The sequence below is a fragment of the Parus major genome, chromosome 3 (assembly GCF_001522545.3).
Source record: "Parus major isolate Abel chromosome 3, Parus_major1.1, whole genome shotgun sequence".
Taxonomy (NCBI): Eukaryota; Metazoa; Chordata; class Aves; order Passeriformes; family Paridae; genus Parus; species Parus major.
In genome coordinates, this window is record NC_031770.1 from 89,135,815 (window position 1) to 89,149,131 (window position 13,317).

At 35.2% G+C, this 13,317-nt stretch overlaps 1 protein-coding gene across 1 annotated transcript in view; it reads left to right on the forward strand.

Moving 5' to 3' along the window:
• Positions 1-13,317, forward strand: part of HMGCLL1 (3-hydroxymethyl-3-methylglutaryl-CoA lyase like 1) — a 74,411-nt gene that overhangs the window by 45,195 nt on the left and 15,899 nt on the right. Inside the window, exon 7 of the mRNA XM_015622482.3 lies at positions 1,075-1,263. Within this exon, the coding sequence (XP_015477968.1) occupies positions 1,075-1,263 (189 nt within the window). The remainder of the gene's footprint in view (positions 1-1,074; positions 1,264-13,317) is intronic.

The window sequence follows — 13,317 nt, forward strand, 5'->3', positions numbered from 1 at the left end:
GCAGACTCCAGTGTGACATAAGATGTCTTTCTGGAACAGGGTTGTACTTTTTCATTTCTAAACAGTTAGTTTCTAAACTGGGATTCCGTTCCAGTGGAGCGGTCTTTTGGGATCTTTCATACGCAGTGGGGAATTCTAAAGGGGACAAACGTACTGAGCAGCTGAAAATAAGGTGGAGTCATTCCAAATGAATCCAACAAAAATAAGATGGAATGATCCTGCATTCAACTCCTGAAGCAATATTTTCAGTGAAAACATGATTTTGTGCTTCTGAATGTGTTTCTCTCCATGCAAAAATTATGGAGCCGGACCTCAGTTTTCACTCATGCAAAGAACTCCTCAAATACATAATTCCAGAAATATTTAGGGCTCTGCTTACATAAATAAGACCTACTTGTAATAGTTTTGTTTGATATTAAGAATTTTTTTAAAACTTAAGGACCAGAATGTTAATTAAGTTGCAGTTTTACTTTGTTAGTATTTTAATGTTTGATTTCATGAAAAAACAAGAAAAATTAATATTGAAAAATTAATGTTGACTGCAGCATGTTAAAATTTCAGTTTCCATTGGATTTTTTAAGTGCTAAGAGAAAAATCAGGATTTTTGTTATTTATTTATTATTTTTGCTGGCTTCATATAATATGCAAACAAAAGGACAGGTCTTTATCCTGCACAGCTTGTAAGCTGAAAAGTACATGGAGAAAACCAAACAGCTAGGAAGTCCCCAGAGTGAAGAAAATGTTAGGAAAGAGCTTGACAGAAACTTAATTCATAATGTTAAAATCTGGATTCTGTGGGAAAGTCAGAAAGCAAGCTTTTGATGGATTTTACTTGCTCAGAAATTCCATGTACAGAATGTAGCAGAACTGTAATTTTAAAATAAGAGGATCTGTGGGATGTTCTTCTTTGATTGCAGTTTTCAAGAATGAATATAGAGTGTCTGATAGATTGATCCACCTCACTAGGTCAAGACCTAAAACCTGTACAGAAGTATGTCCTCTATAATATATGTTCTTGACCTCATTTTATACTCTTTTATCTTGACCTCTTGGTGTTTTTCTGTTTCTAATCAGGTATCTAAGCGGCTGTACAGTATGGGCTGTTATGAAATCTCTCTGGGAGATACAATTGGTGTGGGGACACCTGGAAGTATGAAAAAAATGCTGGAAGCTGTTATGAAAGAAATTCCTTTGAGTGCTCTTGCTGTTCACTGTCATGACACATATGGCCAGGCGTTAGCCAATATCCTCACAGCCATACAGGTGACTTGGTTTCTTATTTTATGAATACAATAATAGTATGCTTATTTTAATTCAATGTGCAATTTTAAAAAATCCTGCCATTAAAGAAATCAGTATAAGGGTAAAAAGGCACTCACTAAACTTCAGCAAATTATTGCTCACACATCAGATTGTCTACTGGTATTATTGCTGTTGCTTTTACCAGTAAATGTTAAACCTTATCTATTAATTACCATCAATTCCATACAAAATCACTAAGAAACAGTGATGATTATTATATTTAATTGACATTAGATGAAGGAGGGACATTAAATAATTTTTTTCTGGTATCTCACATTCCAGTTTTCTTAGGAACAGCTGTGTATGTTTGTTTTCCACTGAACTAAAATTTCTGCTTTATAGATGTATCTGAAAATAAAATGGAATAATATATAATTACATATTGATTTCAGAAGGATAAATATAAAATAATGGTAGTTATGTACACAGAATAGTCTAGATAATTTTATCACTATTCATATGCCTTCATTATTCTTTTTTGTTTATCAGTTATGCCTTCCAAGTAAGATTAGCAACAACTTTATATCTTATTTAATCAGCTTTAAAATCTGTGCTTAAATAATCAGAGTTAATTTCCATAAGAAGTTTTTTCCCTTATGTTAATATATTTTTCAGAATAGGACACAATGCAGAAAACAGACTGCAAGTTCTAATGTAGTTTTTGTGAAGATATAATCCTGGGAAATATATTAATATGCATATGCCTTCCTAAGAAGATTTACTTTTACTAAGCATTACAGAATCAGAAGCTATTTACAAATTGTAGGCCTTTATTGTTCTATTTTATACTTAATGGCATCTTCTGTTTCCTTGCAATTCAGTCAGTCCTTTTGAATGTCAAAGTTTCCTTTGTCTGACTTATTATTTGGGCAGAGCTCATACTATGTTATTTAGATACAATTGTGTTACCAGTATTAGTGGTATTACACCACAAGACAGAACAAGGAAAATTTCAATATGGGAATCCACAGGTATTCTATTAAACAGGGAATGACAAAATCTGGTAAGAAAGGTTCTAACTTTTACTCACAGCATTCAGTATTCACCCTTACTCAGTTATATTGTTGCAAATGTGTGTGTATGTACCATGGGATAAATAAATTGCTAATTTCACAGTTAGCTTCAGTTGCAGATGCAATAGCTAAAAGCATGAAAACCCCTGAGCATGGGAGGAGTTGGCCATAAAAATACTTGAAGCATTGTTTTTTAAATCCTTCCTTAAAATAATTGCTGTCATGGTGCCTGCTAAACACTGAACAATGGCTATGCTTTGTTAACTCCAGTATTTGTTGTAAGTGATTCTTGTCTCATGTTTACCTCTTGTTCCTATGTTTTTATTTAGTTCTTAAACCAGCTGTGTAAGAGCTGAAGGAAGAAAAAAAAACTTCTTAGGTACCCAGTGTGCAGCTTAGGATAATTAACTTGCAAATTCAAGAGAGAAAAAGATTTAAAAAGAAATTCCTATGCAACTTTCTCAGATTTCTGGGAAGGCAGGGGTGCCTGAGACCCACCAGAAAACTTCCCTCTGTTGTTAAGGTCTCTTACAGTACATGTCTAAAGGTGCAGTGGTTTTGGCTGAGCTGAACTTGTCATAGAGTTTGCCAAAAGTCCTTGATGAAGCAGGCATTACACAGTCTCTGTGACTGGCTTTGTGCAAGCATCTCCTTGGCTCACTGAAAAGAAGGTCCCCAGACTTTTGGATCTTCAAACAGATCCTGCACCTCCCAGCATCCTCTCTTGTCTCTGGTAAAAAAACCAAGGCAGCTAGCAGTGGATTATAACTCCTTCTAAAGCAATATTCCTTCTAAAACAGGGACTCCTTAGTTGCACGTTGGCTGTGTGGTGAAGTGCTAAAGCCAGTGGATCAGAGTGCCCAGGTCACTTCTAGTCCTTGCTGCCAGGTTTGCCTGTGCTCTCCTTTCTGCCAGAGATACAGGAATGGCAGAGCACTGGAATAAAACCCCTTGTCTTCAACTCAGCTGCTGTTTCCTAAACCAGAATCCTAGACACAATCTCTTTCACTTCCCCCTTTATGGGTCTGCGTGACCGACACAATATTTCAGCAAGAGTGAAATGTGTTTGGGGGGTCGTAGAAATAATAGGCTACAGTTATTGCTTGAAAACAAGTTTAAAGAACATTCAGTAGACAAATTACACTCTTCCTAAGACATCACTGAACAAACCCAGGCTGAGTACTGTTGCATTGTATATTGTATTTCCTAAGAATTAATGAATGACAGCTGGAAAGCCACAGATCACTCTGCACTAATTCAGGCATTGCTTCAATGGGAGATCTCCTAGGAGTGGAAAGAGTTGCTGGTGATTCAGTAAGTGATTTTTTATACAGATCACATTGTTTCATGCAGGATTATGCTCCCCAGAATATTTTCTTTCTTTTGGGGCTGATCCAAAGTCATCTAGAACTGACAGGCCGTATCTGTATAAGAAATTAGCAGGGCAGTAGTCTTGCAATTTTAGTACTCAGTTTTATATGTGTTGTTTTAGCAAAGGGATAGGTAGTGAAAGATGGGAGAGTGATTAGCCAACTTTTAAAGCATAAGTAATTTTTTGAATTGCTGAAGCGAATAATACAGATAGAAAGGAAATTTATTTATGAAAAGAATCTATATGAAAATGTGAGGAACATGAAGTGATGCTTCAAAACAAACCAGTAAACATTTAAAGTAGATACATGCCTGGCTCTTGGTTACATGGCTTAATATAAAACTACCAGAGTATAGAATTTACCAAAGAGACAATTCAGAAGATGGGAAATGATGTGGAGATCTAGTTAGAGGTTATGGTATTTTAAGTAAAATTACATGTGTAGGTTAGCAAATGTGACAAACACATAGTGTAGCTAACAGAAATAGTAAAACATTTATGGGAGATTGTTACAGACCTCCAAGGAAGGGTAAAAACATGGGTTGGGGAACTTCTTTCTGGAGAGGCCCTGGTAAGGCAGGTCATTGATCTAAGGAGATTTGAGTTTCATTGACAATTGACTCCCGTTGTGTGTACAGAATGGGTATGGAAGGGAAAGTGTTTAATGGAAGTGTTAAAGAACTCTTTTCCTGTAAAGCTTGTGTAGTTGTTAGAAATAGATTTGTCTGTCTCTATAAAACATATTCAAACATGAGAAAGAGTATGAGGCAAAGAGGATATTTGTCTGGCTGTGATACCTGAAAAAAGGAAACAATCACATGATAGTCCCATAGAATTTTATCAAACTCAAATTGCTATGCTAATTCATTAAAATGAACTGATCCCTGCACTATGAGGATGAAATTCTAACTGAAAGGAAAACAAGTGTAAAATTGTAATGACTTAGAAAGACCAAGGATTTTTATCACCTTGTTTAATCATGTTCACCTTAGGACACAATGAGATGAATGCAATTGATTACATACCAAATGTAACTTCATTTTATTAGTTCTTTCTTTTTCTAGAACAGGAATTTTGAAAAAAAAAATCCCCACTTTAGTACCAGAAACAAAATTTAGCAAGCCTTTAATTAAACTTTCAAGGTTCAGACTGCAAAATCCAGATTTGAGAGTACAGATTTTTATTACAAACATTATAATATATCCTCTTTTAGAGAGCTTAAAATATTTAATGTTTTATGAATTTCTTCAAGATCCTAGAATTTTAAAGATTAAATAGACTTAAGAGAAAAGTAAATCCAAGTAAGAATGGCTGACTGCTGACCTTTTCCCTGCATCACTTAATTAAATTTATTCTAGTCTCAGTGCATGCTGGAGACCCTAACTAAACTGAATATTTTTGTGCATCCAGTTTACTTATATAGTAAAATATAAGTTCACTCAAAACCACTCAGTATTGGCCTGGCTGTTTTAACTGCCAGAAGCAGGAAAGGAATCTGAATGTAGGTGCTGAAGTTCATGGTTTATTAATTTACAGGGATCATTTTTTACAGGAATAGAGTTCACAACAGCCAGCAGCATGAAATGGTAGAGCCTAAGTTAAGTGACTAAAAAAACCCTGTGTTTAAAATTCCTTCTTCTGTGATTTACATGAACTTCCATGCAAAACATTAGATGAGATGAATTTTCTACATAAAACTATCTCCTAGATGTAGCTGTTCATCTTGTCCTTTTTTTTAATTTTCAAATACAGGATTTTGTTTTTTATAGCTGTTGAGCTTGCTTGAAGTCACAAGCTGTCATGGCCCCTTTCAGGTGCTGCTGATATCTCTTAAGATCACTGAGTATCTTCAGTGCAGTCTCCCTCTCCCTCATCTGGCAGTGGCTTTAAACCTGAAGCTCTAGTGCTTGGCCCTTGCCTGAGCTACTCTGCAGCAGCATTGCCATTGCACTTGTGTCGTCTCGTACCTCCCTGACTCTCATTCTCATCCTCACCTGCCAGCTTGACTTACTGGCTTACCCTCAGACCTGGCTGATCTTGTCTGATCCTGGTTATTGTGTCCAGACCTGATTCCAATGTTGCATCTCTGACTCAACTTCTTGGCTTTGTTTTCTGGTGATGTTGCCACCACTGCAAGTCTTTAGCGAAGGGATTGGCAACCAAGAACTTGAGCTTTGCTTTTAATGGTAGGTAGTGGAGTGTGTGCTGAGAGTTGGCAGGTCTCATGTGCTTTGATCTTGGAGCTCAGCTGGAGGCTTTGTCTTGCAGAGGCAAGATATTCCTACTTAGCTAAATTCAGAAAGCATTTCCTGGTGTTTGAGTGCACATAAAGCCCTAACAGTTCTCCACATGCATCTCTGTTAGTATAAAAATGAATTAAGAAAGCCTGAGAAATAGGTGTTGGTGTCTGACAGCACTTAAACGCCTCTCTCAGGTGCCAGATTACGCTCACTGGCATTTTCCTCTCAAGTTTTCAGATATGCATTTCTGTGACTGATATAAAAGAATATACCTGTAATGCCTGTAGTAATGAATTTCCAAATAAATAAATCGTATGTAAGAAACACTTCTGTACTAGGAAATCCACTTAGCATTTTTATCTCACAGTCAGTTCTTTCACCTTGGATTTGTCTGGCATATTTTAGTAGATATATACAAGGATGAGGGCTCATCCTAGCTTATCCCAGTGAATGCTGGTAGTTACAGCTAGAAGCCAAGCAAGGTATCTGAATAGAATAGTGGAATGATAAAACAAAATGATGGTAAAATGGCATGAATATATGGATAGAACCGGTGGAAGGTTGAATGGGAAAAAGGCAAATACATGTATATAGGAGTTCCAGATAAATTGTTTCAGGGTTTCTGTTGATGATTTATTGCCTTTTTACTGAATTATGCATACAAACATGTATACAGTCACCAGTTAATCTCTTGATTTAAAAAGAAGCAATGGGATAATTTTCTTCAAGTACAGTTTTACGAAACTATTTTGTAAAAAATTGTAAGCACAATACCTTTAGTTTAGTTTTCACGAGCTTTATGTACTGAAAAAGAAAGGAAAAAAACACTCCAAAACAATAAATTATCATTCTTCATTTATGAGCAACACTGTCTTTTTATTTCCCTGAAAAGCACAATCATCCAGAGCTATAGTGCAGTACAATGAATTGATACTTGTGTTTTAATGCAGAGAAGATAGATAAGTCACTGAAAAAGTATGAAGCCTTGCATCTTCTCATTGTGCTAGGAATTTCTCCTGTAACAGTGAATATGAACTTTTTAACTAAGGAAGCCAGTCCAGCCAGATTTGTCTGCTGCTACACACACCAAAAAATACTGGTTTTGGGGAGTTCTGTAGTAACTGACAAAATGAACTTGTAAGTATTGACCTGCCAAAATTCTTGCTTCAATTATGGATTAAATGATACTAGTATTTTGGGGTTTTTTCAGCAGTATGCTGGGGCACCTGGCAATTAAATTATTTATATCTGAGCTAAATATTAACAGAGCAAAAAATAATCATGACAGTTCAGTTAAAATTTCAACTGTCTTACAGATTGTTTTCCTAAGCTAACAGGGAGGTACTGTATGGAATTAAGGAGGTACAGAGGACAGGAACCATAACATACACCTTGGCTTGTCGTTTCCTAATTTCGACATGTCGCTGTACTCATGGATTTTTTTTGTTTTTTTAATTTATTTTATTTGTAAAACAGAAATAAGGCTTTTTGTTTTACTTTGTGAAGTGCTAGGATGCTAGGAAAAAAACAAAGGAAGATCATCAGACAAGTACAGATAGTTTTATTAAGATTTAAAACTTAATTTTTGAAACTGAAATTTAAAAATAGAATAGATTTCTAGTTTTGTGCTTTTTAGATTAAAAAACGTAAGGTATATGACTGAGAAAATGGTCAAAATACATATATGCCTAATCAAATTATCTGAACCCTGTAACCTTGCATTTCTTTTATTCTGCACAACCTGACACTCTGAAGAGGTTATGAAGCACAATGTGAGCATAGGAGAGACTTGCCATATGAAGCATGCACATATATGGGGATATTGAAAAAATTCTAATATATTTGCATTCCTCCTTTTGAGGAAAGCACAGAAATGGAAAGGCTTCAGCAGACCTCACAAGTTTGCTGTCATCTGCTGTTTACAAATATTTGCCAGGAAACTGCAGAAGACTTAACAGAGATCTCCAGAAACTAATTTCAAGGTTCAGATAGGGAAACATTACAAAAAAATTCAGCTTGACTGAGAATAGCTTTACAGAATTCAGGAAGGGCTGGTCATGCTTCAGTATTTTGCTGGAATTCATTGAGGAAATCACTGCCAAAGAAGACAAAGGATGTTCAATGGCCATCATATGCTTTAAATTTTTAGAAAACAAATTACAGTGTTCTGCACTGGAAGTTAATATTAAGGTGTGGAGGCATGTAATAAGTGGAAAGTTAGCTAAATGGCATGAAACAAATGAAATTATGAAAAGGAACTTCTTTGTGTTGGAAAGCACCCATAAGCTGAGTTGTGGATGTATTGGCTTGTGGGTCCTAGGTTTTCCTGCTTAAATAAATAATTTGCAATACTGACTGTAATGCTCATGTTAGCGGCAATTGTTCTAACTTGTAGAAATTATTTTTTTAAAAATTTTAAATTTCCATTGTGAGAAACAGGATAGCTAGCACAGTTTGTAAGTGGAAATCTGTGTAATATTCTAGAACAGGCAAAAAGAACTGTTTGAGATCAAACATAAGAAATGGGAATACACAAAATTTTAGGTAAAACAAGAAACTTTTTTACAACATGCCTCTTCTTTTGAATAAGGCTATTCCCAGATTTCTGCTTTTGGATTTTTTTTAAGAATTGAATTATTCTGGGCACTTCCTAGGTATTTTCTGGGTTTGAAAGTATAAACACTACTTCTGGATTATTTGTTAGCAAGGTAGGTGAAATGTTGGCAGTAAAATAAAATTCTTTAGAAAATATCAATTTTCCTTTTGGTTTCTGTTTCCTTTTATTCCCCCTTCACTGTGGAAATGACATAGCACTTAGCTAAATCTAGCAATTAAAAAAGCTGATGTTGGAGACAAAGAAGTATGTGATATTAGAAAAGCACATGAGTAGAATTGTTTGAGATTGAAAGCTAATGAGACAGGTGAATAAAACTCTATTTGAAAGCAGATAAGTTAGGGGGGAAAATGGTGAATTATGCAAAGGTACCAGGTTGCAAAGTGCTCATTTTCTTCTGAAGAAAACTTTAAAAAAGGGTGTCTGAGAAAGTAGAAAAAACTTCCATTTGATCAAATAATATTGCTACTGTGAACAGTCAGCCAGTTACTATTGTAAGTGAAAAAACATACTGCACAAATGGATAAATCAGACCTCCATATAGGAAGAAAATGAAAACATAGGTGCTCGTGCTCAAAATCTGTCAGATGTTTTCTAGGATTTTGTCTTCTTTTTTTTTGTATTTTTTTGCCTTTTTTTTTTGGTACTGGTATTATGTTTTTGCCTGTAATATCAGCAAAATAAGGAATTAAGCAAATGAACAGGCAGCACCACTCCTGCTCTTTTCTTAGATTAATACAAAAGATTTAGCTACTTTATTTTTATTGTTCTGCTGCTTTTGTAGAATGTGCACAGTATGCAATTTCTGAGGAAATTAAGGTTTTTGATCCCCATCCTTATGCTTAAGAAAAGCTTGGTAGTCTGAGAATGAACAAATAAATTAATCATTACTGTAATTACAAATGTTACAGCATAATTGGGAAAAAAATCTAAATGGTAGACTTTGTTTCAAGGTTCTTATTGTTTGAACATTTTTGGATAGGAAGGGGAATATATTTGTTATTGTGTATTGAAATAGCAGTGAGAGTTCCTGAGGCAAAGATTTGTTTATATGCATATACCAATAGTATAGCCTGTATGTGTGGTCTTGTGGGTTTTGTTTTTTATTTGAAAATGAAAAATGAAATTTTTTTTGTTTTATTTGAAGTGAAATTTAGCATGCTATAAAGGATTACTGAGTAATAGAAATGTACATTGTTTTAGCTGCCTGTAATATGTTGATTTGATTTAGGAAGCTTTCAGACCTAGTTACTGAACCAACAAACCTCAAGTCTAAGTCTGTTTCAGGATACTAAAAAAAGAGAGCATTCATCAGGTATAGATTATTCTCATCTTCAAATTACCTCACTAGAGCTGACTTGGAACAGTAGACATGACTTTCCTATGGCTTACAGTCAAACCTCAATTGTCTTCTAAAATATTTTTAAACATTTGATTTTCACATGCAAATCTATGCCTCTTTCTTTATATTTCTGCAAATTCATAGATACTTATCACTAAATGGAATATGAATGGAAAATCATTGCAGCAGCTATACAAAAAATCTGAAGTGGTTTTAGTTTTCTTTCTTAAAAGCAAAGATCATTTCTCTACAAATAGTATTGAAGCTGTGCATTCATTAAAAAAATTTGGCCCAAATATTCTTTTTCTGTGCTTATATCCTCCTTGCATGCTTCTACTTTTTTTTCTTGGAATGCTGTTTTATTGTACCTTGCCTAATCACATCTTAAATGCTTTAATTTCTGACTTCTCCATCCTGTAAGTGGCATTTGTTTATACATTAAATTCTGCAGTGTCAGTGGTACATTCCAGTTTAAGCTTCATGATCATTTTCTGAGTCATTAAATCTAGAAACATTAAGGCCATATGGATTCAGTTGATCAGTACCTAAAATGCATTTCTAATATTGTTTTTATTACTGTTCATATTTGTGCTGTTGTAAATGCACTTCTTCCTATGCAAAAATAAGGAGATTCAGAGAATTTACTTTAAATGGTTCTCTGGTCTTCATCACATTCTGTTCTGCTGCATCTTTAGTTGTCATATCTGGAACTATAGCTTGCAAAAGGGAAAAGAACTAGTATTAATCAGATATGAGAAGACAATTCTGTATTTTTCATCTTTTTCCAGATTGTAAGAAACTTGTAAAGTAGTGCGCTTGCAAACAAGGCTCACACAAAATAGCATAGAATACAATTTAGATACAAAACTAACAGATTATAGCTGCTTTTTAGGATAACACTCCACACAGCCTGTTAGTGTTGGCGTCCCCCTTCACTTTGTTGTCCTTTGTAATGCCTTTTTGCCATTCTTTGCCTCCATCAGTGCATAAGCAGAGTAAATATCCTGCTAGCAGCTCACTGGCAAGAGGCAAGAATTATGTGAACAGATACCGTGCTCCTGCATTCACCTAACCCAAATGTTTTCCTTGGTATTTATGTTAATTTTTTTCTCTTTCACTATTTTCCTAGTCATTGTTCGATAGTTTTAAGTCCACATAGCCAGAGCAATAGTCTCTTTACAGACCTCCTTTTATCATTCCAACTGTGGCTTGTTTAACTTGACTATTTAAATGGCTAAGAGTCAGCATCATCCAGTTCTGAAGTGGATTGGGCAGCAATCCAGCTCTTTTTGTTAGAGACAGACATTCATTTTTTTGGACTAGAAACAAATTACTTCCAAATGCTGGAAATGTAAGAAGGCTTTAAAAAAAAAAAAAAGGGTTTCAGGTGTTTATAGAACAAATTAGTATAAAATAGTTTTCAAAATGCTAAGCCACATTTAAAATAAATATTTAGTACTTTTGGAAGCTGTGAAAATACAGCATTAAAAACATGAAATCACTGATCTTTAGCATGCATAGAAAGTATGGTGAGGGCACACTGGTATCAAATTCCCCATGCATATTTCTATTGTGCCTTGGATTGCATGCATAAAAGGCAGTATTTTGAGGTGTTTTTTTGCATGATCCATAGTGACTGGCTGTAGGTTTAATGAGATGACTGTAGCAATCAGAAATTGAACTGATAACTGTTGCTTTAAAATAGTGTTTGATTTAATTCCTAAAAAATTAAAGTCTTGATTGTCTAGATGACTGAAAAATAAAGAATTTTCATTGGTCTGGAGATTGTATCTTGTTCCTTATTCAGCATTATATAAGCACTTTCTCATCCACAGAAATGCTAGTTCTCCACAATTGTTGCTTATCCCTTTTAGTTTTATTGTGTCTAGCTCATGTCTCCCACATCTTCCAACTTCCACAACAAACGAAATGGGATTTCCACAAATGCAATCCTACATAATGGGCTCATCTCAGAACCCATCCTTGCAGGCCCATCCCATTCTCCCTTCTCAGCACCCCTGCTACAACATGCATTTCTTCCTCAACTGGTAGCTCATCAGCTGCCATGGTTATTTTAGAGATGATGTTGTATGTCTTAATAGGGTTTGCATTCCTTCAGTTGCTCCATCTCTCCTTTAAAGGGTTGCCATGCTCAGCACTCCTTGTCTCTGTGGCACTAAGGCCAATTGCTATGTAAAGCTTGCATCCTGAAAACCAAACTCTTACCCTCCAAAAATCCAGACTGACAACCATGTATGTTCCCTAAAGGGTGCTAGTTCCCAGACTGTGCCTGAAATTGCTAGGTGGAGTTCTGTCTGCCCCAGGACAAAGCTGTGCCAAAGATTTGGCACGAGTTACACACAGTGGACAACTGAATTCCAGTCCTGATGCCATTTTGGTTTTTGGTCATATATATAGCCACAAAAGAGCACAACTTCCTGTGCATTAGCTGCACAAAAGAGAGATTTTTATTGTCATTTCTAGTAACATTTGTGGCATTCCACAAATGACATTCCATAATAACATCTAAGGATGTCTCTGGAGATGGGATTTCAGAGGTCCTGATCAGTTTTGAGTGTGCTGCTGATGCCACTGGGGATTTGAGTTTATATGCTGGACTAAAAAGGTATGTAGAGCAGTGAAAGAAATAAAATAGTGTATTTCAAAATAATTTAAAAAATAATTGTAAAATAAAAATTTCAAAAATTTAGTTAAGAAACAATTAAAATTTAAGTACCCTTAAAATAACTTTTTTTTTTTCAGAGTTTAATTCCTCACTTAATTTACATTCTTTTTTGAAAATAAATTATTTCTATAAGTGTTACTTGAATTGTTTTCAGAAGTTCTCCCTGTAATCATATGGAACTTTAATTTGTATGCGTCAGCTAGAAGAAGATAAATGGCTTTTAGACATGTTTATTTTTCTGCTTAATGGGAGTGACTCCCTCTTCCTTTTTACCCTAAAGTAGTTTTTCTTAAAGTTTATTAGCAACTATAAAAAAAAAAGGACAGAATCATTGCAATGGTTCCCTCTTGGAAATTATTGTTTTCATGACCTTTCATTATTTGTGAGTGTGTGTATTCTAGCTTTTGCCTGAAAAAGGGGACATTGGATAGAATCTGAATTTCAGACCTAAGCAAGGATCAGAGGAGTTTGCCATGGCTGGAACAGACTTGGGAAATGACAAATCCCAGAGTCTCCAGTAGGGAAGTATAGTGTTTACAGGATGATGTTTCCTTCCTTTTTGGGCAGCTCTACAGACAGCTGTGCTGAGGGGGTGGAACTAAAGCTCTGGCCATTCTTGCATATTTACAGCTCCTCAGAAGGAATTTTATTGTCATCTAGCAAACAAGGAAGGAAAGAGAGTTAATTCCTACACTGAGGGGCATCAGGTTGCTTTAGACAAGATCTTAGGGTGTTTTCTAAGGTAAAT